The sequence below is a fragment of the Haliotis rubra genome, unplaced genomic scaffold (genome assembly GCF_003918875.1).
Source record: "Haliotis rubra isolate DU_JTF1 unplaced genomic scaffold, ASM391887v1 Scf53, whole genome shotgun sequence".
Taxonomy (NCBI): Eukaryota; Metazoa; Mollusca; class Gastropoda; order Lepetellida; family Haliotidae; genus Haliotis; species Haliotis rubra.
The window spans coordinates 247,322-275,294 of NW_025767224.1; the positions used below are offsets into that span (position 1 = coordinate 247,322).

Consider the following 27,973-nt stretch of genomic DNA (forward strand, 5'->3'; position numbering starts at 1 on the left):
AAGCACCTCACACCATGCAACTTCCGCCCCCGAATCTGTCGACTTCCTGTACACAACATTGGGCATACCGTTCATGACGTCGTCTCCAGACTCTATGCCTGCCGTCCGCGAATCTGAGGGTAAACCTGGATTCATCGCTAAAGACGACTCGATTCCAGTCTCTCTGGGTCCATCGGAGGTGACGTTGGGCCCACAGCAGACGTTGACGTTGATGAAACGGCGTCAATATTGGCCCACGATATGGACGTCGAGAATGGAGATTGGCAGCCCGCATCCGATTTCGAATGGCCTGTGAGGAAAGTCGACCTCTAAACATCTCAGCCCTGGTTCGTGTAGCCGGCAGAAATCTGTCACGTAGGTGACGTAGGACGATTTGACGGTCTTCTGCTCGTGACGTCACACGTGGACGACCCGACCTTGGGCGATCAGAAGTGGTGCCAGTTTGTTGTAGACGACTTCGCAAGTCATACACAGTACGGCTGCATCTCATTGCTCTTGCGACGTCAATAAATGATCTTCCCGCTTGCAACATGCCAACGGCACGTTCACGTTGCACATTTGACAATCGTGGCATTTCAAGTACCGTTAGAACTGTGGTTTAAAAGTGTTTTTTTTCAATTCTTTAGGCCAATGCAAACACGTGCATATGAAGAAAACTTCGATTCGAAGATCACGTGATCGACTGCACGTGCAAAACCTGATTTAGCACTAACGTCATTTGCACGACGAATGGATGGGTTTGAGTGGGTTTTGCTAACGTTTTTCTAGAGTCGAAAGATAGGGATCCCATTTCGGATACATAGATGTATCATCAGAGAAAAATTATTCATTATTTTTCAAATTACATTTTGTGAAGTTTCTTTTTGACTCAGTATATGTAACAACATTTTTGAAAGTTTTACTGAGGTATTTATTGTTGCAACTTTTAACATATGAACAAGACTGTTCACGATGCTTTTCGTTCTTCAGTATCACAGTGAATAGTTCGTCACTCTGAACCTTAAGGCAGTGATCAAAATATGGAATGGAATATGTGAGTCCTCTCAATGCTAACCTTGATATCGCGATCAGCGGAAAGCAACTGGCTACACGATCTTTATCACATCAGGTTATCTTTACAGCCTTTAGTGAAACGTTTTTTGTTTAATTGCATTGCTCCTAGTCCGAGCAGATGTTCCTCACATACTCTTAAAAAACAGAAACGTACTGGCCAAAAATAAGGAAATATTATTACGCAGTTAAGTGTACATAAGTCGATTATATTTGAACATAGATGAATGAAACTGGACATACGGATGAACATGTTATTGTTGTTATAGTCAGCATTACTTCAGTTCACTCACTGCTCATATGTGGACACAAGGGGGCGTTCAGATCAGTACCATGTGACACCACCCCTTGCAGTCGTCACTGCTCGACACCGCCTTGGAAGGGATTGCACAAGTCTTTGGATATTTGCTTGGGGATATCTTCGCCATTCCTCCTGCAACGCGTTGGCAAGTTGTGCAAGTGTCTGAGGACGATAGTGACGTTTACGGCCGCGTCGATCAAGTTCGTCCTCCAGATGCTAGATCGGGTTCGGATCAAGTGATTTGGAAGCCAATGCCATTGACGTTTGCATTGGCTAGAGAGGCACCTGTAACACGAGCTGTTGTTGTAGAGCGTTGTCGTATTAAAACAGCTCCCTCTGGCGGTTAAAAAGTGAGAGGAGGTGAGGTCGCAGGATTTGCTGTAAGATTGGCGTGAACCACCACTAGTTCTGATCTACCCGTGTAGGACCCCCCTCCCCCCCCCCCCACACACACACACACACTAACACACACAAACACACACACCATGATGCAACCTCTACCAAACCTGTCCACCTGTCGAACGCAGTTCGGTGCAAAACGTTCGTGTCGACGTCGATAGGGACGATGTTTCCCATTTCGTTGTTGGAGGAGGAAACACGATTTATTGCTGAACCAAACGCGTCAGTAACCCAGGTTCCATGCCTGTATCCATGTTGTACCATTGGACGCATCGTTGTCAGTACCCCAGGTTCCATGTCTGTATCCATGTTGTGCCATTGGACGCATCGTTGTCAGTATAGTCGTATCAGGACAGGTCCAACTCTTGGTCGATATGCTCGAATTCTCACTTCTCTCAGGCGACTTGGTTTGACTGGAAATTCTTCGAAGACCAGGCACCTGTCCTGCAGTGTCCGTTGCTGTAGCAAATGGGTGAAATACCCGGATGAATCGGTCCTGAGCAGGAGCACTCACTCTTGGTCTTCCGCTTCTGTGACGATCTTGGGTGGAATTGAAGCGGGTAACTTGATGCCATAATCGAGATATGCTGCTTTACTAGACGTTAAAGTGTCTTTCAACGACAGAATGGGAGTTCCCTGATTCCAAACGTCCAATGGCGATATTTTGGTCAGTAGCGTTCAACCTTCGTTTACGTCATAAACTTTGTAATAAAATGATGAATTTGGTTTCCCTTTATGTAGTTGATGTTTCTACTCATGTGTCACACGCATTACATGTGCATTACGTGGAAAACGTTTTGTCCGTTTACAAACAAATTTTACGATGCGTTTGCGCGCAATACACAACAACCACGACATGATTAACGGAGTTGTTATGACGATTGCTGTAAAACTATATCGAAATGAACAGCTGAAAACGCCTGTGCGTTTCTTTTGTTTTGAAGAGTGTAGTATCCAAAATTGGGATGTCTGCAACAGTGAATATCTATGATTCTTAAGTTGAAGAGATGGCTGCTGATGACGTTTACGTCAATGTGGAATCGACCATGGTGAAGGTATCTGAGCTTCGAGAATACATCACGAAGGGAAAGGATAAGTTTGTGTCCGAGCATGAGGTACGTAAAAGTGTACCTACTTTATTCTGTTACACTGTGCCTATTAATATTTCTTTTATCTCTCCTTCCAAACCCAATAGGGCCGTACATTTCCGTCAAATAACTGACGTTTGCTTTGCTCCAAAACAGATATTACTGCAGATTTGTGTCATTACAAAGTAGTAATCCCATATGTGGCTGCATGAAATAGAACTGATGAGTCAAAAATATTCGAAGAGCTTTCGAGGAATGCATTATGCGTTCCATAGGGTATCTTACATGCTGCGTCTGCCATGCCGCAGACAGTGTCCAAACCAAATCTCAAATATTGATGGAATATTATAAGTCGTTCACTGGTCACGAGGGGGACGTGGCTTAATGCACCCTTTATGTTTGGTTCTAACCTAAACAGCCATAGAGGGTACATCAACCCATAGGCCCCGAGAGACCAGTGAACAAACGTATGTATCTAACCGTACATCGCAATATATTTGAACTATACAGTTTCTTTATGTGGCTAGTATATTTGCAGCACGGGTATTGGATCATAATAAGGAATAACATAATTAGGCAAGTACCCAATACCGACAACGACAGACGATAAGAAAAACAAATTTAGAGTTCTCTCCCTTCCATCAATTTGCATTCCCAAACATTTCCGTACATCATACGTGACTCGGTTATTCGAGATAAAGAATTACTAACACAAAGTACCAAATGGATTTCCACAGTTCAGTATTTCCAACGGGTAACATAGAAAATGTTACTCGCTTGTAAGCAGGATACATTGAAAACAATAGAAGAGCGTTCAGAGAGTCAAAAACGACGTTTCTATGTGAGATAAGATAACAATTGATGTAGTGTACACTCTGATGACTCTGATGATTGAAGTTGCATATGCACATTGTGCCCTCCATTAAGACTCTTATATCGAACATCTGTATGTATTTCATATACCTTAACTCAACTCTTAGTGAAGAAATAGTTATATGCGTCTGTATTTCCAGAGAGTGCCTGTGGGTCTGCTTCACCCCCACGCAGTCGCCGCCTCCCCAGAACACAGGCCCAAGAACAGATTCAAATCCTTATATCCATGTACGAGCTCTGCTTTTCATGCCTTTAACATAGAATAGTATATACTGCGACATACCACGAAAATAAATATTGACAATTCATCGGTGAAATAGAATATACAATTACGTGTACATCTAAGCTAAGTAATCCTTTCTCTACTTCTTTATTCAGATGAATAACTGTCCCAAGCTGCATATCGTATGATGCATAATCCGACTTTATATTTAGTCACCTGTAACATACTCAGCGTGTTGTCTATTATATCACATCAACGCTAATTCTGTAAGATCTATTTCTTAGAACGCTGTGGCATATCACCTGTATGGCTGCTGTACAGTTTAGTAAGTTTAGATCTCTTTCTGTTGATTTGTTCCAGATGACCACTCTCGGGTTGTCCTACAGAAGACGCCTGGGAACAAGCACTCCGACTACATCAACGCCAACTACATCGACGTATGTCTTTCTTATCATTAACGCTTTACATAGTTACACTGTAAGAAGTTATAAGGAATAAGTGACCTGGTTTGTGATGTGGTATGGACATACAGTTGGCCGTGTTTGGATATTTATTAGAAGTATTGACAGTCTCGTTATTGTTTGTAACGACCTTGACGGTCTAGTTCATGTCCCTTCATCAGATGACTATCGAGTACTGAGCTGATATATGATGTTTACTTTGTGAGTCGTTTCTATCTTTATAACCTGAAACCCAAAAGTCGATAACACCAATGCTGCTCAATAGAGTCACTTAGAGGGCTGAAAGTATGGTATAAATTATAATGTTTGCACACTTGTCAACAGACCTACACGAGGAAGAAGGCCTTTATTGCAACCCAAGGTAAGGTTTAAACCAACCTGTCCTTACACACTGATTTGCATTATGATCATAATATTGTAGATATGTCGCTGCTTTCGAGTTAATTCACCTACATTTCAGATACGTTTAAAATATATTCTATTATCATAATCCAAAGTTAACTCTAAAAAGCAAATCACGAACCCTGTCTCTTCAGTGATGACAATGTCCTGGGATATAATTCACTATGACAGGACAGTTAGAATGTCCTGTTTCAAGTGGCTGTGGCAGTGTCGACAGTAACAGTGTTGTGTATGTTCACAAGGCCCAATGCCCAAGACTGTGGGCGACTTCTGGAGGATGGTCTGGCAGGAGGAGACCGACATCATCGTCATGCTCACAAGACTCAAGGAGGGAATAGAGGTAATGCTGCTCCTCAAACATTCAATTTCACTGTCTGCTCATCTTTAATATTTCAAACATAATTGATTAATCATATTATATTTAATTATGTAACGGCGAACCTTTCCTATCGAAAGGCAGCATCTGGGATACACTGGAAACAGTTGCAAGTCTTGTATTGTGTTCTGCAGGAGCTGTAAAGCTAAGTTACCAACTGTGAAGGTTGGGGTATATATCTGTGTGTTGCTGTGATTGTCAGTGTCTATATATGTGTTGCTGTGAATGTTTGTGTCTATGTGTGTCTTGATGTAAATGTCAGTGTGTATGTGTGTGTTCCTGTGAATGTCTGTGTGTATGTGGGCCTTGATGTGAAATGTGTGAGTGTCACTGAGAATGTCTGTGCCTATGTGTGTGTTGCTGAGAATGTCTATGACTATGTGTGTGTTGATGTGAATGTCTATGCCTATGTGTGTGTTGATGTGAATGTCTATGCCTATATGTGTGTTGATGTGAATGTCTATGCCTATGTGTGTGTTGATGTGAATGTCTATGCCTATGTGTGTGTTGATGTGAATGTCTATGCCTATGTGTGTGTTGATGTGAATGTCTATGCCTATGTGTGTGTTGATGTGAATGTCTATGCCTATGTGTGTGTTGATGTGTACGTTGAATGTCTATGCCTATGTGTGTGTTGATGTGAATGTCTATGCCTATGTGTGCTGATGATGTGAATGTCTATGCCTATGTATGCCTGTGAATGTCTATGCCTATGTGTGTGTTGATGTGAATGTCTATGCCTATGTGTGTGTTGATGTGAATGTCTATGCCTATGTGTGTGTTGATGTGAATGTCTATGCCTATGTGTGTGTTGATGTGAATGTCTATGCCTATGTGTGTGTTGATGTGAATGTCTATGCCTATGTGTGTGTTGATGTGAATGTCTATGCCTATGTGTGTGTTGATGTGAATGTCTATGCCTATGTGTGTGTTGATTTGAATGTCTGTGAGATGTGTGTGTTGATATGAATGTCAGTGAAATGTGTATGTTTTGAATGTCAGTGAAATGTGTGTGTATGTTGTGAAATGTGTGTTGTTGAAATGTCAGTGAAATGTGTGTTGTTGTGAAATGTCAGTGAAATGTGTATGTTGTTTGTGAATGTCAGTGAAATGTGTTGTGTGATGTTGTGAATGTCAGTGAAATGTGTATGTTGTTGTGAATGTCAGTGAAATGTATGTGATGCTGTGAATGTCAGTGAAATGTGTATGTTGCTTTGAATGCCAGTGAAATGCGTGTGTTTTTGTGACTGTCTGTGAAATGTGTATGTTGTTGTGAATGTCAGTGAAATGTGTATGTTGTTGTGAATGTCAGTGAAATGTGTATGTTGTTGTGAATGTCAGTGAAATGTGTATGTTGTTGTGAATGTCAGTGAAATGTGCATGTTGTTGTGAATGTCAGTGAAATGTGTATGTTGTGAATGTCAGTGAAATGTGCATGTTGTTGTGAAATGTGCATGAATGTCTGTGAAATGTGCATGTGTTGTAAAATGTCAGTGAAATGTGAAATGTATGTTGTTGTGAATGTCAGTGAAATGTGTATGTTGTTGTGAATGTCAGTGAAATGTGTGTGTTGTTGTGAATGTCAGTGAAATGTGTGTGTTGTTGTGTGAATGCCAGTGAAATGTGTGCATGTTGTTGTGAATGTCAGTGAAATGTGTATGTTGTTTGTGAATGTCAGTGAAATGTGTATGTTGTTGTGAATGTCAGTGAAATGTGTATGTTGTTGTGAATGTCAGTGAAATGTGTATGTTGTTGTGAATGTCAGTGAAATGTGTATGTTGTTGTGAATGTCAGTGAAATGTGTATGTTGTTGTGAATGTCAGTGAAATGTGTGTGTTGTTGTGAATGTCAGTGAAATGTGTATGTTGTTGTGAATGTCAGTGAAATGTGTGTGTTGTTGTGAATGTCAGTGAAATGTGTATGTTGTTGTGAATGTCAGTGAAATGTGTATGTTGTTGTGAATGTCAGTGAAATGTGTATGTTGTTGTGAATGTCAGTGAAATGTGTGTGTTGTTGTGTCAGTGATGTGTTGTTGTGAATGTCAGTGAAATGTGTGTGTTGTTGTGAATGTCAGTGAAATGTGTGTGTTGTTGTGAATGTCAGTGAAATGTGTGTGTTGTTGTGAATGTCAGTGAAATGTGTATGTTGTTGTGAATGTCAGTGAAATGTGTATGTTGTTGTGAATGTCAGTGAAATGTGTATGTTGTTGTGAATGTCAGTGAAATGTGTTGTTGTGAATGTCAGTGAAACGTGTGTCTTGTTGTGTTGCTGAATGTCAGTGAAATGTGTATGTTGTTGTGAATGACAGTGAAATGTGTATGTTGTTGTGAATGACAGTGAAATGTGTATGTTGTTGTGAATGTCAGTGAAATGTGTATGTTGTTGTGAAAGATAGTGAATATGTTTATCTGAAAGTAGGTGTACATGGGGGTTCCAGGTGAAGTGCGAGAAGTACTGGCCGGAGGAGAAGAAGCGGCTGACACTTGGATACCTGACCATCACAAACGACGGGGTCACTGAGAGACCGGACTACTGCATCAGACGGATTACCATAGACCACAAGAAGGTTCTTATATACTTCTCAAAATGACTACTCAGGACGTGGTGGATGTTTGCAACATCTGACCCGCCTGTGTATTATCGTATGCATTACCCCACCCCTGTAGATCAGGTCCTTGTACCTCATGTGTGACCTGACTGTGTATCATGTAATACATTACCCCACCCCTGTAGACCAGGTCCTTGTACCTCATGTGTGACCTGACTGTGTATCATGTTATACATTACCCCACCCCTGTAGACCAGGTCCTTGTACCTCATGTGTGACCTGACTGTGTATCATGTTATACATTACCCCACACCTGTAGACCAGGTCCTTGTACCTCATGTGTGACCTGACTGTGTATCATGTTATACATTACCCCACACCTGTAGACCAGGTCCTTGTACCTCATGTGTGACCTGGCTGTGTATCATGTTATACATTACCCCACCCCTGTAGACCAGGTCCTTGTACCTCATGTGTGACCTGACTGTGTATCATGTTATACATTACCCCACACCTGTAGACCAGGTCCTTGTACCTCATGTGTGACCTGACTGTGTATCATGTTATACATTACCCCCACCCCTGTAGACCAGGTCCTTGTACCTCATGTGTGACCTGACTGTGTATCATGTTATACATTACCCCACACCCCTGTAGACCAGGTCCTTGTACCTCATGTGTGACCTGACTGTGTATCATGTTATACATTACCCCACCTCTGTAGACCAGGTCCTTGTACCTCATGTGTGACCTGACTGTGTATCATGTTATACATTACCCCAACCCTGTAGACCAGGTCCTTGTACCTCATGTGTGACCTGACTGTGTATCATGTTATACATTACCCCACACCTGTAGACCAGGTCCTTGTACCTCATGTGTGACCTGACTGTGTATCATGTTATACATTACCCCACACCTGTAGACCAGGTCCTTGTACCTCATGTGTGACCTGGCTGTGTATCATGTTATACATTACCCAACCCCTGTAGACCAGGTCCTTGTACCTCATGTGTGACCTGACTGTGTATCGTGTTATACATTACCCCACCCCTGTAGACCAGGTCCTTGTACCTCATGTGTGACCTGACTGTGTATCATGTTATACATTACCCCACCCCTGTAGACCAGGTCCTTGTACCTCATGTGTGACCTGACTGTGTATCATGTTATACATTACCCCACACCTGTAGACCAGGTCCTTGTACCTCATGTGTGACCTGTACTGTGTGTCTGTGTATGTTATACATTACCCCACACCTGTAGACCAGGTCCTTGTACCTCATGTGTGACCTGACTGTGTATCATGTTATACATTACCCCACACCTGTAGACCAGGTCCTTGTACCTCATGTGTGACCTGACTGTGTATCATGTTATACATCACCCCACACCTGTAGATCAGGGCCTCTACTCATGTCTGTCTCCCTCTCTGTATCTCTCTCTTACTCTCTCTCTCCCTCTCTCTCTGTCTCTCTCTCTCCTCTAGACCTCTCTCTGTCTCCTCTCTTTCTCTCTGTGTCTCTCTCTCTCTCTCTCTCTCTCTCTCTTTCTCTCTCTCTCTCTCTCTCCTCTCCTCTCTCTCTCTCTCTTCTCTCTCTCTCCCTCCCCTCTGTCTCTCTTACTCTCTCTCTCTCTCTCTCTGTCTCTCTCTCTCTCTCTCTCTCTCTCTCTCTCTCTCTCTCTCAGGGGATATTTAACTATGTACTCTGAAAAAAGAACATACTTTACATTACAGCTGAATGAACGCCGTCAAGTGATGCACCTGCACTATGTCTCGTGGCCTGACCATGACGTCCCATCAACCCCTGCGTTCGTCCGATTCTGGAAGGTGTTCAGCGCCATGGCGGATGACAGCAAGACTCCCGTCGTCGTCCACTGCAGGTTGACAATTTAGCCTACCTCTTCTTATCAGAGTGGCCTTTTGAAAACGTGATCATATTAAAAATTATCTCGGTGTGAGTGCATGTGTGAGTTACTGAGTTTGTTGTTGTTTGTGTTTGTTTGTTTGTTTGTTTGTTGTTGTTGTTGTGTGTGTGTGGGTGTGTATTATCAGCTGATAGCTGAGAAAATTTGGGCGTACGGCGGCTGTTTACACTCTGCAGGTACTCGTGACTGATAATTCCCTGGGGTGGACTGTATATAATGTGCACCCTAAAATAGTCTCATTGGAAAATATTACTGATATGGATTTTTCAGAATTGCTAATGCTGTGTCACAAACTTCATCGGACAGCAGCACATCCCAAATATATAGTATAGGAAATGACACTCCGATCCCCGAAAAAGTCATATTTTTACGATCCATTGCCCCAGTGGGAGTAATAATATGGTTGGAATGATGGTGGACATCATTCGACGTCTGTAAAATTATAAGTGAAAGTACGAGGTAATCACAGCTGGTTGTCTCTCGCTTGAGTGTGCAGATCGATCAGTAGCTCTCAATCGCTAATCACTATCAGCGGGCTTCATAGTGTGATGGTTTCCAGAGTGTAAAATTCGCCAGGACTACCAAAGATTGGTACTACTTTTTTTTCGACAGCTTTGACAATCAATTAGAGATATGGTAGGACTATATACCACTACGAATAGTAGTATAACAAATTTGCAACGGATGGCGATAGAAATCACTTTCCAAAAAATTGGCCTACAGGGTCGAGAAGTCCGTCGGAACGCATCTTCAACTGGAAAACACCGTGGAAAGCAACCTCATACCGGTGGTCCACCATCATTCCAACCATATTATTACTCCCACTGGGGCAATGGATCGTAAAATATGACTTATAGGGGACCTGTCGTCGGGCTGTCATTTCCTATACTACTTCCCTATATTTCCTTGGCTTGCTGAGCGCGAAATCTGTTGTCTTTTGCAAAACTGTGATATGAATAAACGTCGTTAGACTACGATAGGCCTGGACTGACATCCACCTTTCCTTCCTCAACCATCTTGTGTCGTCAGTGAGGCGCGGTTGTCCAGACTGTGTCACTGCTGTTGGGGGGTCATTCCCAATAATTACATGTGACAACTGACAACAGCCTATGAAGACAACAACAGAAGACGTGTGTCTGATGAACAGCGTTGTATTGGTCCGTAGGGGAATCGTTCCGTGTCATTATTTCAGATTTCAATTGTTAGTCATTTGTAATTGTAGTCACGTGATGTCATCGTCATAGTCTCCCTCATATTTCCAGTACTGGTGTTGGGAGGACAGGGACCTTCATTGCTTTGGAGGCCCTAGTGGAGCGAGCTCGACAGGAGGGGGTGGTGGACGTCAATGACTTCGTCCTCAAGATGTGTGCTGACCGGGTCAGCATGGTGCAAACAAAGGTGAGACAGAAATTGTGGTTTTATTGTTGATAGTCAGTGAAAAAAACGAGTTCAAAGTATTAGTCAAGCTTCATAAAGTAATATTGTCTATCACCCCATGCATGTCAGTTGTCAAACGGTGCCAGTAAAGTAACATTTTTCATACAGACACCGTTGAAAGATACACTTTTGTTTGAAGTTCAAAGTCAACGCAGTCGGCTCCAACATGATTAATTATGTTCTGGGTCTATGCCCCAATTTAACAACGGAAGCAGTGACCCCAACACAGCAAAGCCGTGGCTGCTCTATAACTATTCTAAACATAACATTATAGGATCCTACTTCCCCTGAATATGTCTTCATCAATGATAGTTCCCACTCACGTTTATTTGTCTTCACCAGGAGCAGTACCTGTTTCTCCACCAGGTGGTGCTGGAGGCTCTATACAGCGACATGACGCAAATGACGCTCGCCACGTTTGAGAGCCAGTTCAGCGCCGACAACCTCGAAATTGCTTCGGCTTCAGAGGAAGCCATCTTGAAAAAAGAATGGGAGGTAAAGTGCTGCCTTTACGCTACACTGATCCTACCGTGGGTGGTTTACAATGTAGGTTTACATTTACATTTACTGAATCAAGCAGTTGACATCTGTGTTTGATCCATCGTGTGGCCTATGGCAGTCTGTCAGTGTCTTGATTTTAGGGCCCTGCTACGTCCCTACAGCCCCCGTCACACTTTTGCGTATATCAAGTGCTTATGAGTTCTTTATAAAACAAATCAATATGCAGCCGTACACTCAAAGTTGAATTTTTTTGGATTACTTTCACTAATGTGTGACGCACAGTTAGCTTATAGATAACGAATTCGAGGCAAGCATTTTGTATGAATTGCGTAACACTATTTTTCTTGCTGCAAATTGCTTCATATGAAATGCGCATGCCATGCGTATTTCGGACACACCCATTTTCTGCTGACCACAATCCGACGAATGTCAAGCATATTCCGAGCATATTCCCGATGTATTAAAAAGGCGGTTGTTTCCGTTACCAGTGCAGATTCCATAATGTGAGCATCAACCTTTTGTCTTCATGGGCCGCCGAAAGCTTGAGTGTATCCTGGATGTTCGGCTAGTATGCTATCTGTACGCCATCTGTGCGTTGTTATAACTTACAAATATGTGCAATGCACTGCCCATCTCAGGACAAAAGGTACTGATTCGTGCAATACATTGGATTTGCAAAAAGGTCGTTCAGCGTGCGTGTATACGTCCAATATACGCGGCTCATAGCTCGTGCCAGGAGATCAGCTTGATGCCGCGTATGAACCGCAGGATACGCAGATATAACCCCATTTGGATTGGTGTGTTTTCTAGACTGTGTCTGGATAATAAAAGCCTGCGACAAATGAAAATTACCAATTCCTTACAAAGAGAAATTATATACAATCTAGTTCACCATGCCCACATTATTCCAGAAACTCAACGAACTGAAGGACGAATGGAATGCTTCAGAAACCAAAGGAGCTCTCCTGCCAGAAAACCGGAGGAAAAATCGTAGCAAGGACATTCTGCCAGGTACCATTTCTCCTACTCCAACTGTGTATCATGTTGTGGAAGATATTGTGATACCAATCAGCCCAGATACCAAATTTTGAACATGCCATAACTTTATTCGTTCTCTTTTCTTTTTAATTTTGTTGGGATTTTTTATTTTTGTGTTTCTTAAGAGGTGTTAGGTGACCTTCTGCACCTCTGATGTTCCATTTGTATACTGGATATTGTTGATTTGTGTTTAGTATCCGATTATATGATTTCATTAATTGAGGGATATCAGGACGATACCAGAGTATGGTTGTCGTTACATCAACACAGATGTGCACTGTCAGTACATATGTTATGTATGCATGCATGCTGCTGCCGCTGCCGCTGCCGCTGCTGCTACTTCTGCTGCGTTTGCTGCAGCGTTTTTCGGAAAACCACAAACTATTTTTTTGTTCAAATGTGATAACTAAGTGTTCTTTCAGCTGATAAATACAGACCGCTCTTAACTCTGCCGGTTGCTGAAAGTAACGATTATATCAACGGTGTATTCGTGCCTGTAAGTACGATGTACTTGTCAAAGATTCAGTTCAAACACATAGATTCATTTCGTATCTTGTACGGTATTGCAAAGGTCTATATGGATTTATATAATATTGTTAGATGGTTATACGACTATACGAATCTCGTTGATAATTCAAGAAGTAAAAATGTAGACTGTTATAAAATAGCCATTCAAGATATGAATTTGTAATAAAATAGCCATTCAAGATATGAATTTGTATTGTTTAATACTGATGTTATTACGATACTACTTTGTCACACGTACCTTGATGTTTCCGTTCTCAAACAGGCGGGATGATATCTCCCGATATCTGATGTCTCAATGCCCCCTACTATACCGCATGTCTCATTTCATGATTTTACAAACGCCTGTCTCGGTGAATTCCAGCTATATCAGAGGTCTCCATGTCTCCTTACTTTCACTTTCGTCTTTGAGACAGATGCCTGGGTGTCTCGGACATCTCATATGTCTCAAACATGTCAAAACATACTCATATACTACATGACGCGAATAGCTGCAAAATTGCTGGTGCGGCGTCAAGCAAGATTCACTCATCCACTCACCCAAACACAATGCTCAATCTAACTGCAACCTAACTCTAACACGTGCATCTTGGAAAACATTCTCCAGTTCATGCCTTTCACTTATTACGTCATCACCTTACTCAAACAAGTATTTCAAAGTCGCCTTACCCGAAACACATTTAATCACCTTCTAACTCCAACAAGTATCTCAACGTCAAGTCTCAATGTGTAGACGGAGACCCGCCAGAAATGTCTACTGGCAACACAGCTGCCTCTGTCGTCGACTGTGGTGGACTTCTGGAGGATGGTGTTTGACCACAATGTCCAGACCATTGTGTCTCTCGTCTCAGAGGAATGCTCAGCACAGGTAATATAACTTGGGCCACGGTGTCTCGTGACCGTCTGAATGTCTATTGACTGGTTTGGTATTACAGTTGTGAAGCAAACTATAATATCGTCCTCGTTTTGAAAGGACTTGGAGAAACAGGGATAATAATGGGCTGGGGGGGGATTATTCTGTGACCCAATGGGTTACTTAAGCGAACACACGTAGGCATCGACCAGAAGAATGTACAGATAATGAAGAAGGGATTCGCTTAGTGTGTTGATCACCAAAGACATGGAGGCAACGTGACAAATCACGGGCAGCTCAAGCTGTGACTTTCAATTCTCAAATAATGCTTTTATTGTGTAACATCAGTGCACCAAATGTTACAGCAGATAAGGACTTAGTTTAATAATTAAACTCTTAATTACATATAGCTTTATGCTCATAAGTTGTGTTAAACTGTATCAACATGTTTTAAACGTATACACGTTAACGTGGGTGCATGACAATACCATCCCTCATGTGTACATGTATCCTCACTAAACGCTTATCATGTATCTGATAGGCTGACGAGGCCCTATTTTGGCCGAAGACAAATGAGGTTTTGGAGTGTGGACCCTTTCGTGTCAAGAAGTTGGAATCAATGAACAAGGCTATGGCACTGAAAGTCTTGTTAAAGGTATGCAGAACATCTCTACGGGCCGTATCGCTACTGCTGTCGTCAGTAAGTGGAAGTTTAGGAAACAAATAGGCACACATGCATAGATAAACCACGACTCTATATATGGTTGAAATGTCACCTCTGCCACGTTACATTTTACACGTTGTTCTGACATACAACTCGTTCTCATCACAGGACTCTGATGAGAGCACCAACAAGGAAGTCATGTTGCTGTTTGTGAGTGACTGGGAGGAGGGTGAGGACACGCCTACAAACACATCACAGTTCCTGTGCCTCATCAACGACCTCGACTCCAGAATCGCCGCCGGCAACATCGCTGTCATGTGCATGTAGGTTCTGCCCGTCACTATCACATAAGTCCAAACTACTTTGGTTTACATTTTCATGTAATTTTAGCGAATGCATTTTGTTGTTAAGGCTTTGTTTGTATGTAATATTACAAACAATTGCTGCCTGAACTCTCGTGATAAAGGCAGCAATTGGCTCGTCAGATCTTTGGGCCAGCTGAAGTAGGCTCATGTCCAAGATGTTGCTGTTTCTGAGAGACTAGGAGGAGGGTGAGGACACGCCTACAAATACATCACAAATCCTGTGCCTCATCAACGACCTTAACTTTCGTAATATGTGTCCTGGAAGTTTTCCGTTAACAATGTATATACGTACGTTCTGTAATTTAGAATATGTACATGTTACACTCTGCGAGAATATGTTTTAAGTCGCTAATTTGTCACTGACTGTAAAGTGCATATGTGTAAAATTCGTCGCAGTGCGCCGTTAGTAAAATGATTTTCAAATATAATGCAATATGTTAAATAATATGAAGCATTAGCTATATCCGGTGTCAATACACTGTTCAGTTCATGTACAATTCCTGCCACACGGACAGACTTATCAGTATACTTCAAATCAGTTGTTTTACCATCACATATTGTCGAAAACCAAAACCAATTCAGTGCAAGTATATGTTTTATATTGTGACTACATGTTTTCGTAGATATTGTATTCTTAGGTAACTAACCGCCTCCGTGGTGTAGTGGTTAGAGCGTCCACCCGGAGAGCGGAAGGTCGCGGGTTCGATCCCCGACCGCGTCATACCAAAAGACGTTAAAATATGGTACTTGTTGGTCCCTGCCTGGCGCTCGGCATTAATGGGTACAACAAGGACTGGTCGGCTCGGAGTCAGTATAATGTGTCTGAGTGGGGTATTCATGCTTCACTGCGGCATGGTATCTTAGTGGGCTAGCACTATAAAACCAGCTTCAGCCTGGGCTAGTACAAGCAGCCGCACATACACATACACACGCATTCACGTCGTCATATGAGCGAAATATTCTCAAGCACGACGATTGAACCCAATTTCACCTCACCTCTGCATATGTTTAGAAGAAATACTTAAACGTTAAGTTATTCTGACTAAATGCGTACATCATTAGCAACGCCTAAGTGAATATATACTTTCCACTTGATATACGCTGCTGTCGTTCATTATCGTGAATTATTAAGTCGGAAAATATCCTGTAAATAGCAATCATTTGAAAGCTACGAAATTTAGTGTAAGTGTATTGTAGGTTAGTTCGTAAAGAACCGGGGATTTTCAGATTCCCAAACTGACAGACATATTCTACATAACTTTCTATATTGAGCCCGTTAACAGCTACTTCAGTTATAATACATGTAGTGAGTTTGTTTACATTATCAGTTTAAAGCACATCAGTTTAACGAATAAATGCTAACGCTGTAGAAACTGTGCAGCAATGCATCGGTAACGGTTCATTAGCATGCCGCCACGCTGGTCAGTACAGCTAGTCCACACATCGATTGCTTACTTGTGACCTAACGTACCGTAGTTAATCTCAGTGCGTTCTAACGATCAGTCACATAGTCTTTCATTTACATCCATGGAGTAGCTGTATATCACTCCATATTTTGAACTGGTTCAAAGATATTTATTTGTCAAATATATCATTGCTCATCAGTAACTGTTATGTTAAATTTACCGTACATCGGGTATTAACAGTACTTGTTAAGTAACACTGTACGGGCGTACCGTATTTGATGTAAAGGGCGCCCCTATATTGAAACATGGTCGCTGTTCAAGAAAGGTGCAATGTTTTATGAGTAAATATTCATGATAAATGAATACAGATCATGTTAAGTCAGATATTATTAGTACAGACATGCAGTTGTTAATTATAACTTTTTTAAATGTTTGTTTTAAACCTTCGTAACGGTAAAGGTACCTTGTATTGAGTTTAACTTAATTGATAATGATGTACTATATAGTAATGTTTATATGTTTATTCTACCCTTCTCAAGTGCATCACTGACATGTATATCATTGTGGTTGAATGATTTTGTATGACATTGAATCCATATATTAATATAAGAGTCTGACCCTGGAATAAAAGAGTCTGACACAACCACCACCAAAACCCCCTCCCCCCCTTCGCCAATTCTAGTAGTTTGGTGATAAACCAAACACGACTTCATAACTGTTGGTTAATGTGTTATAGAAGATTAATGCACTGGCTGTTGATGTTGCCTCGTCTTCCAGGGATGGTGCCAGCAAGTGCGGACTGTTGTGTGCTGTGCTGAATATCATCCAACGTCTGAAGCAAGACCAGGAGATAGACGTGTATCTGGCAGTCAGATTGCTGCAGACAGTCAAGCCGAACTTCGTGACTTCCTTTGTAAGTATTGAATTGTGAGATTGCCTCAAACAACCAGCCGAGTTAGTGAGGGGGTTGGTAGGTTTTATGGTCCTGTTGAACAGTATTCCTGTTGTGTTACGCCGTGATTTCCTGTGTGAATACGTGATAGTTGGATTGCTGTACGTGATCAGATCCAATTTCATGACTTCCGTTGTTAGTACTTGACAGTCAGATTGTTGCAATGATCGGACCCAGCTTCTAGACTTCCGTTGTTAGTACTTGACAGTCAGATTGTTGCAATGATCGGACCCAGCTTCTAGACTTCCGTTGTTATATTTAGTACTTGACAGTCAGATTGTTGCAATGATCGGACCCAGCTTCTAGATTTCCGTTGTTATATTTAGTACTTGACAGTCAGATTGTTGCAATCAGACCTGGGTTACATTTTACCTGCTAGTCAGACCTCAAGAAAGAAGAACGTGAAGCTAATATGTACGTCCCTCTGTCTACAGGCCCAGTACCAGTTCTGCTACAGGGTGATTAAAGAATACCAGAAGACTTTGAACAATGTGTACGAGTACATCATTGATTAGGATTTCATCAACGCTAACTGAGCAGACAGAATTACGAAACAAAGAGTTAATGTAATATGTCACAGAACGCTTGTTTTAAATGAAACATGTTTCTTGGACACATAGCATTACCAAACCTTGGATGGATACGAGAATATTTGGTTAGAATTCTAACCTACAGCTTTCTTTTCGTCTGATTGACAGTTGGCTATAGTTGGAGCTTATGCTTTATGTGCTATGTTTTTTAATGTTTTATAGTTTGTTTTTTGTTTATTCATAAGAAAAGGTTTGGGTACAAGTTATACGACTTAGAACACCCTCCTTGTAGTATTTACATATTAATATTATTTACATTAATTATACAAGATGGACAGACAATAACAGAAAGAGGAAAAAGAGGAACAATTGCAATACTTAAGAAAATCATTTTTGATTGACATAGATATGTTTGCACAGGTTTAGATATATTTTGATTTATGTGAACAATCATATCTGCATTGCCACGTAATAGTAATTCATAGTTTACATTCACACAGATAACACTGCGTAAATTAGTCATCATGCCATGAATGTTTTATAGTCATTTTGAGTCGAATATATTATCACCCCATGTTATTGTGGACACCCTGTGTCAGTATGTGCATGCATATTATTATTATATACAAACACAATGTGTAAGCGCTTCCCCAAGCATGGAACTTTAAACAACTTATTGAAGCTAAAATATTTCCATGTCAGCTCCCGTTGATGACAGCAGAATTATGATCCTCTGCTCAAAAGTACAAAATAGCATCCTGATGTAAATTCTCATAAACAGGATACACCTATATATCATCAAATAAGGACACACGTTTTGGTCAACACATTTTGAGAGAAGCACTGAAGTACTTCTGATGACAGCGACTGCATGGACTTCCTTCATGCTGGTGCTGACGTTAAGAAACATCAATATGTTGGATCAGATCCTTGTATCCTGGAGTTGATGCTGAGAGTTCCACCTCATCCAGCATGCTGCTCGCACAACTGTGTCAAATACATTGCACTATTTTATGTTACCATTTTTTAAACTGTTTTTCATAACTATACATATCGCTTATACTGAATGTTTTCCAATTAACCCCTAACCCCTATATGACCAATGTCGCTAAGCCCTCCTGTTGAATCATCATTTGGAAGTTAAGTGAAACTTAACTAATCTACACACCAATACATCCCTTTATTCAGTAATGACTGGTCACTTCGTGGACAATGCAGAGGTTTGTAGTGAGAAAGCAGATTTACAACAAGAAGAATTCATTTTCTAAATATCCGGTATGTAAGATTTTCTGATCATAGTCTTGAATGGGGGATTTGTTTTATAAGTTTATAACATAACATGAAATCGATACTGTTACCGAAATGATATTTTGTCTATGCCAGTAATGGAAACTATCAATGAATAATGTTCGTATTTGTCAGAAAACAAATGTCTATCTCAAAGTAGAAATGGTTCAGGCGAAACATATTGGGTGTCACGACAAACGCTGTGATCGTACACGTCTGAAAACGTCAACAAAGCGAAATGAATATTAGCGGAAAATAACCGTTGATCACATTGGTTGAAACAAGTACGTAATCATGACATCATACATTTGGTACGTGCAACTGAAATAATTAAGGAATGGTTGAATTTTACCGAGGCGCCATGACTAGCGCAAAGCCACACCAAGCTATGACCGTCAGTAGTTCTCCTGTCGACTCATTATCCACGCTGATACGTCAAACGTCCTTGCTATGAACATGACTGAAATATACGTTTCGACAATGTTCAGCATTTTTATCAATTAATACCATTTAAATCAATAGCTAAAATCCTAATACAATATTTTTGATCCACGAAGATACAGTGTCGCGTGAGCGCGATTCTCTTGCACAACATGACAAATAACTAGGTATCCAGGAATACTATTGCTTTTTCTTCGTATGTATACGCTCCTCTCGATCTGTGCCCACACGATCTTTCAATAAATATTTCGTTACATAAATTGTCCTTGTTTGTCTTAAATTTGTGTGGCAACAGAACACGTTCCTGTTGGACGATCCTTTCTGCCATTCCACCGAGTATATTTGTAATAGTTCTGTGAGACGTCTGTGGGTACATGATGGATCATTGGTAGTTGTTTTGGAACTTTATACATTTTCGATTTTATCAACAATCCTAATGGTAATTGATGTTCATATTATGTGTTTTACACATTACCGTTATGTTGTTGTTTGTTCAGTTCTGTTTTTAATGAAATTCTTAAATTCCTCAACGATGTTCAAACCGTGTAAATGAAATCAGTAGGGGGTAACTGCATTTGAGGCAAATTTGACAATGTCTTATTAATCAGAGGGACACACTGAAGCAACAACTGATCTCAGCTAAAATCATTTGTTTCTTCTGAATGTGTCTGTGTTGATCGAACAATCTGAATAATTCTGATTATTTTTTGTATTTGGAATAATTTGTGAGAACTATGTAATTTTGTTGTTGTCCCAGACACTTATCACATTCACAGGCTCCTGAAATCTCCTTACATCCCCAGACTTTCTTTGCTGTCCTAGACTTTCATCACATTCAAAGGTTCCTGAATCCTCTTTACATCTGAGACTCACTTCACATCCCAGACTCTCTTTATTTCCTGGTTGTCCAACGCTCTCCTTACACCCCCGAACTCTCCTTACAACCGCAGACTCCCTTTATTGTTCTGCAGTCTCTTCGCATCACAAGACTGTCTTCACTTGTCTGGTCTCACTTCAAACCCTTTTACTCTCATTTTACCATCCGGACTCTCTTTACCATGCACTCTCATCCCATCCCAAGATTCCATTCAGTAACCAGGATTCTCGAAACATTCCTTCTCTTTTCACTCTCTACTCCCTTCAATCCCCAAACTCCCCTTAGTGTCCTGGACTCTCTATGCTGACCACATGTCATGGTGTGACCAGGCATAAAGGAAAAGAACTCAGTGTCGGTGAACACACACAAACGCGTTTTTCTACCCCGTCATCCGATAAAGAATCAGATTGAGTTTTAGTGTCGTACAACTAAATACATTAGTTTTAGACAAACATTTACCCACATCCTGTATCCACCACCATGAACAGTGGAACAAGGAACAAAGGGGTTGCTGTTATTGCTAATAATCAATGTCGAGCTTTAAGCGTGCGATGTGATTGTCTGCCATACCCACCACTGATGCAGAGGGATGTGAAACGAAGTTCGTCTATCTGGTTCTCATCTCAGCCATGCACCGTTAGGAGGCAATGGTGAGCTGTTATCATATCACTGCAGATGAGACGTGTACATGATTTTGATGGAGATAGGTTACTGAGACTATAAAGCCAGTTCTGCGCTGCCATGGTGCATGCACGAATGAGTTCTACTCCACTGTCGGGTAAACTCGTGGACAACTGCTCAGAGAAAATCCACTGCAGGGGCGCAGGAATTTGCTTCGACTTTTAGTTGAGTGCCCAGTGATTCTTGTCTTGTAACCCCATACCTTTTCTCGAATTTATCAGGAAACAGGCAATTAGAAATGTGTACGAAATTTAGTAGACAACAGGTTTCCTCTGATGCTGCCCCTTCCAAATACAACTGAAATTATGTCAAAGTTGTTTTAATAAGACCCATCCACCTACATCTACACTAGATAGTACAAGGTAGATAAAATGACAAGGAACATTCTCGATCATATCGAGACGTGGATGAAGTTGTCTTAAATAAGTTAGTTAGTCTTTAATTAGACCAGGACGTTCTGTGCGTTCAACCCAACACTTTAACCAGGACGTGTAACAATGGGCAATATCCGGCTCTGGTTCACAAAGTCAGACTGTAACATCACGTTGCATCGTCACAAGCAGTGTTTGTTTTAAAGAATAACGACTTGATGTTGAGTGAAAATGGCTGAGGTTCCATTGCTCACGAATGACCGATATTCACGAGAAATGCATGTATTTCCGGTTGAACGTTCTGCTGACGCTTGGACACTGCTTAATATAAAACATAACGCGGCATCTCAGTATTATGATATAAGGAAACATTGCTTCTGGCATTATCCCTGTGAGTACAGTCACTTGGCCCCAAGCTGACTCAGAATGTATGAAGACATACAATGGCTGGAACTGTATTCGGTGTGACATGGACTGGAATCTGAAGTATATCCATTGAGGTAACCATCAAGCACCTGGAATAAACAACACCGAGTAATGCATTCCAGCTCAAGACCTTATTGTAAGTTTCCTGGCACACCAAAAGGATGAACAGAACATTAGGGCAAACATCCATCCCCATCCCCATCCCTAGCTCCCACAACCACCGCAGCTAATCCCCATCAACAGTGTTGATCAGTTGTCCAACCTTATACTGAACGTACCTTCTACCAGAGGAACTCATATACACACTTCTGCCTTGCTGAGGTCATTCTAGCCGACAAGGGATATTACAATCTGGGCGTTTCCACATATCGGGATTCAGTCGCATTAGTCTATAGTATCACAGAGTCGTCATGGGGCCAATCGGTGCTGTAATATAACGTATATTAGCATATATGTATGGTCCATGTACAATCGAATCCCCGCTCCATAGTTTATTAGACATGAACAGGTGCACACTGCATCGTTTGTCAGGACATTGTTCGAAACATGCTATCATTATTTCGAACAGGAAGGTAGTGTTCCTTGAACACAGACGTCAAATAGCGTGCCACTCCACAACGCAGTCTGCCAATACTGCAGACGTACCATAACGCGGACGTCAAATAGCGTGGCATTCCACAATGCAGTCGGCAAATAATGCAGACGTACCATAACGCGGACGTCAAATAGCGTGGCATTTCACAATGCAGTCGGCAAATAATGCAGACGTACCATAAGGGAGACATCAAATAATGCAGACGTACCATAAGGTAGACATCAAATAATGCAGACGTACCATAACGCGGACGTCAAATAGCGTGGCATTCCACAATGCAGTCGGCAAATAATGCAGACGTACCATAACGCGGACGTCAAATAGCGTTGCATTTCACAATGCAGTCGGCAAATAATGCAGACGTACCATAAGGGAGACATCAAATAATGCAGACGTACCATAAGGTAGACATCGAATAATGCAAACGTACCATAATGTAGAAATCAAATAATGCAGACGTATCATAACGCAGACGTACCATAAGGTAGACATAAAATAATGCAAACGTACCATAACGCAGACGTCAAATAAAGCAGACGTACCATAATGTAGAAATCAAATAATGCAGACGTACCATAACGCAGACGTCAAATAATGCAGACGTACTATAAGGTAGACATCAAATAATGCACATGTACCATAAGCTAGATATCAAATAATACAGACGTACCATAACGCAGACGTCAAATAAAGCAGACGTACCATACCGCAGACATAAAAAATGCAGGCGTACCATAACGCAGAAATCAAATAATGCAGACGTACCATAATGCAAACGTCAAATAATGAGACGTATCATGGACATCAAATAATGCAGACGTACCATAACGTATAGTGCTGACGTACCATAAGGCGAACATCAAATAGTGCGAACATACCATAAGGTAGACATCGAATAATGCAGACGTACCATAAGGTAGACATCAAATAATGAGACGTACCATAACGCAGACGTCAAATAATGCAGACGTACCATAACGCAGACATCAAATAATGCAAACGTACCATAACGCAGACATCAAATAATGCAGACGTACCATAACGCAGACATCAAATAATGCAGATATACCATAACGCAGACATCAAATAATGCAGACGTACCATAACGCAGACATCAAATAATGCAGACGTTCCATAACGTATAGTGCTGACGTCCAATAAGGCGAACATCAAATAATGCAGACGTACCATAACGCAGACGTCAAATAAAGCAGACGTACCATAACGCAGACATCAAATAATGCAAACGTACCATAACGCAGACATGAAATAATGAGACGTACCATAACGCAGACATCAAATAAAGCAGACATACCATAACGTATAGAGCTGACATCCAATAAGGCGAACATCAAATAGTGCGGACGTACCATAAGCTAGACATCAAATAATGCAGACGTACCATAAGCTAGACATCGAACAATGCAGACGTACCATAAGGTAGACATGGAACAATGCAGACGTACCATAACGTAGAAATAAGTAGTGCGGACGTGCAATAACGTAGAAATCAAATAGTGCGGACATTCTATATGGTGAATATCAAATAGTGCGGACGTACCATAACGTAGAAATCAAATAATACAGACGTACGATAACGTATAGTGTAGACGTACCATAACGTAGATATTAAATAAATGTAGACGTACCATTACGTAGAAATCAAACACTGCTGACGTACCATATCTTTATAGTTGCTATTAATTCAGATGGTATGCTGTGAATCAGGAAATCAGATTTTAACTGTTTTGTGTACAACATACCTTAGTTGTGATTCTACATCAGGTCGAAATGTGTTCCTTACTTGTCTTGACTTGGGTTTAACGCCATTTTGAACAGTGTTCCATTTATATCACGGGGTGTCAGCTAAATTTGGGAGGAAACCCGTATTCTAGCAGATAACAGACGTGTACGCCTTATGGGATACCCACGAGCAAGCACAGGTATGAAACGGAAAGCTAGAAACCTGGGAGCAAACGGGATTCGAACACGTTCATATTATCAGAAATCAACACGATTCATTTCTCCCGAGGAGTTAGTTATCACAGATTCCGTGTGACTGGCAACACTGTATGCATCTGTAACATATATATATGCATACCACTTTCTCAGTCCTTGAAAATCTACTTCCTTGTGTATGTGTGTGTGTGTGTGTGTTGGTCGGAGACATGGCGACGACTGATGCTCCGTGCATGCTACATCTTTGGCTACTCTGTTTTCTTCATGCATGCCTTTCGCAGCACGGTAAGTTATTTACTGTAATTTTAAGAATTTTTAGAATCGCAGTCTGTCAAATACCATGTCTGTACGACTATGTAACACACATTTGTATAGCGAAGGCTTCTGTCCAATCTCCATCGTTACATTACGTTATATCCTGCTGTGTATTTAAGAGAGAAGAATCTTCATTATTGTCGTTTCAGGATATGATTCTGCCATGCGACCCAATATGTCTTTCCATGTAAATAGACTGACAAAAACATTTAGCCCAGAGGAAGGAAATGTTGGAGATGCGGACATATAATCAGTGTAGCTATCCACGTTTCCATCTTCGCGCAAAAAAATTAATTCGTCATGATGTTGAACCAGCTTATAATCACGTAGTTACGTTTTGGAAACATCCACACAGATCCAAAGCTTATCCTAGTAAATCAACTGAATAAATGGCATGAGAGGATATGTAAACATGTGACAACAGTAACGTCTATATTTTTGTAAGAAACTTCACATTCCGTGGTCATCGTTCCAAGTCATCGCTGCGTCACCAGGCCAGGCAATGGTGTGAGTGACGGTCATGTGTATTTACACGCTCAGATTCGGTATTATGAAATATGACGCAGCTCCTTTTAGTGTGGGTACTATTTTACTATTATAATGAGAATATTTATAACGCGACTTTTCCAGGCTAGATATGCTGCTCAAATAGCACACTCTGATCATTATTACCCCGGATAACCCAAGCTGCCTGATAATCGCCATAATAGTCTCACGACGTATTTCACCGGGTACCCATTTTCTTCTGGGTGACCAGAGGCAATATGGAACAAACTTACCTAAGGTGAGACCACATGTATCACATGTGCTTTGTTGTGGGGCAGGATTAAAGTCTTAGAAACTCTCAGGAGTCAATCTGTCACGCGCGGTCACCCATACAAAGAATCACGGCGCCCAACGTTTTACGTCACGGTCAGTATATTGGAATAACAATATGGATGTTAAATTGTATGAGTGTTACAACATAATGTCACTTTAAGACAGTGGTGCAAATTGAAAGATATTTTTCATTAGTCATATTCTACAGTATTACAAACATGTTTTAAGACAATCCAGATATTATACCTTTCAACTTCCAACTGTAACAGGGAGGCATAATACAATGTGCTGTAATAGACTCTGTTTATATCGCCATAGCAAGGGCATATCAATAGTTGAAGATGAATACCACTTACTGATGGTTGGTCAATGTTATAACGATGCGAGAATTGAATGTTTTCCACCATACTTATATGAGTAATCCATGTAGGAAAAGTTTTGTAAGACTTCTGTCATATAAGGATGACAATGTTTTGATCAGTATTGATACGTTTTTTATAAAGGCTTGTGAAATTAGAAATGCATAAATTTCAGTCAATATTCTGCACATAAGATTCACATGTTATCTTTAGAAGGGTATATTATGCCTGTACATTGTGAAAAATGTTTTCATAGTTCACAAAGGCAATAATGTATGACTGTTACTGGTTTACAAGCATCAAATAAAATGTAAAATTATTCTGTAATGTGGGCCATGGCCTTATATGCTGAATAAAAATGTGTCATTACTATTTAAACATCTAACCCATTGTAAAAGTTTCATTTACTTGACAGATGCCTTGTCTAGCCTCAGGTACTTTAAGTGTCTCCTCCTCAGTCACTGAATAGTTCCTGAAATGTCAGAACTTCACAACGGTATCGATAGACAATGCAACGCCGTCTTTTGCTGGTTACCAGATCATTTCGGCATTACCTTTGTAGCTCTTAACAAACCTTTATGTCCGATGCTTGTCTTATACAAGGATTTCAAACCAACTGTCGAACGATTTTATGCATATAGGCGGGGCATTCAGGAAGGAATCAATAAACTTCCATATGTATCATTAATCGGTCAAATATACCTACTTGGGTTATCAGTCATGGCATGATGAGTTCACGGCGTATTGGCTACTCAGATTTCTGTAACCCTGATCAAACAATTTTTTAAACCTTCGTGGTAAATTTACCTCAAAATTTGCGAAATATAGACCGCTAAGGCTGGGGCCGCTATGAGGATTTTTTAAAATAATTCTAAAGTCGAAGTCCCCCCGTTCGTCATACAATGTCTTATTGTCACTCTGAACTAAGTGACTCGCCTGCAACTATTATTTCAATTTGATGATATGAACAATTTGTCACAATGAGATTCCACTGGTTCTAATCAGGCTAGCCGTGGGCGTTGCGCTGAAGGAGTTGATATAGTGAGCAGCAAGTGTCACATCTAATATATAATCTAATATGTAGAAAGGACGACGACGTTATCTTAGGCTGGTATCATGAAATATCTCTTAAATGACAACATTTTATTTTTTCACGAAAACTTAAAACTGTCAGACCCTAAGCTACATGTACATTTCAACATCACGTGGGAACTAATTACCTTAACATCTCAAAGTTCACAAATACCATCTTTAGGGCTGGATTACCTAGGTTTTGGAATCGTGCTTTAAGAATACAAGACACTCACTGAAGCAGCCTTGTCTTGTCGTACACAGCTGTGGAAGTGTTGGTTGATCAGGCCAAAGACAAGTCCCAGGTTCCGCACGTGTAAACATACACCGTCAACGCAAGAGAACAACCAGTCTTGATTATCTGCGGAAACAGGGAAGTCCATCGACAAGCATGGGTTGCTGAAGATCCATTCTAACACGGATCTTCACGGGTATAAAATTGTCGTTGAGTAAAAGCTTACCGAGAAAGGATTAATTGTTCAAAGGACAATTATTGATTGATGTGCCATAGGCGTAAGAACGCCCTTGAGTATAGGGTTGGGGGGTGCGGGTGGGGGTTTGGTAAACGTTTCAATCCGTGAGGGTTTGGGGTGGGGTGGAGTGGTTGGATGTTCAACGGTTCATGTCATACTCAAGCTAAATGTCATACTCAGTATCATTTCTTTAAGAGAGGGGCGGTGGGGTAGCCTAGTGGTTAAAGCGTTGGCTCGTCACGCCGAAGACCCGGGTTCGATTCCCCACATGGGCACAATGTGTTAAGCCCATTTCTGGTGTCCCCCGCCGTGATATTGCTGGAATATTGCTAAAAGCGGCGTAAAACTAAACTCAGTCAGTCAGTCAGTCTTTAAGAG

At 41.1% G+C, this 27,973-nt stretch overlaps 1 protein-coding gene across 1 annotated transcript in view; it reads left to right on the forward strand.

Annotated features, from left to right (window-relative positions):
• Nucleotides 1–19,907, forward strand: part of LOC124253012 — a 62,390-nt gene extending 42,483 nt beyond the window's left edge. Inside the window, exons 16-31 of the mRNA XM_046686728.1 lie at nt 2,750–2,865; nt 3,852–3,939; nt 4,295–4,371; nt 4,720–4,756; nt 5,040–5,137; nt 7,611–7,739; nt 9,460–9,605; nt 10,913–11,048; nt 11,430–11,582; nt 12,500–12,599; nt 13,049–13,122; nt 13,885–14,019; nt 14,546–14,659; nt 14,837–14,991; nt 17,217–17,352; nt 17,826–19,907. Of these exons, the coding sequence (XP_046542684.1) occupies nt 2,750–2,865; nt 3,852–3,939; nt 4,295–4,371; nt 4,720–4,756; nt 5,040–5,137; nt 7,611–7,739; nt 9,460–9,605; nt 10,913–11,048; nt 11,430–11,582; nt 12,500–12,599; nt 13,049–13,122; nt 13,885–14,019; nt 14,546–14,659; nt 14,837–14,991; nt 17,217–17,352; nt 17,826–17,906 (1,775 nt within the window). The 3' untranslated portion in view covers nt 17,907–19,907. The remainder of the gene's footprint in view (nt 1–2,749; nt 2,866–3,851; nt 3,940–4,294; nt 4,372–4,719; nt 4,757–5,039; nt 5,138–7,610; nt 7,740–9,459; nt 9,606–10,912; nt 11,049–11,429; nt 11,583–12,499; nt 12,600–13,048; nt 13,123–13,884; nt 14,020–14,545; nt 14,660–14,836; nt 14,992–17,216; nt 17,353–17,825) is intronic.
• Nucleotides 19,908–27,973: the final 8,066 nt, after the last annotated feature.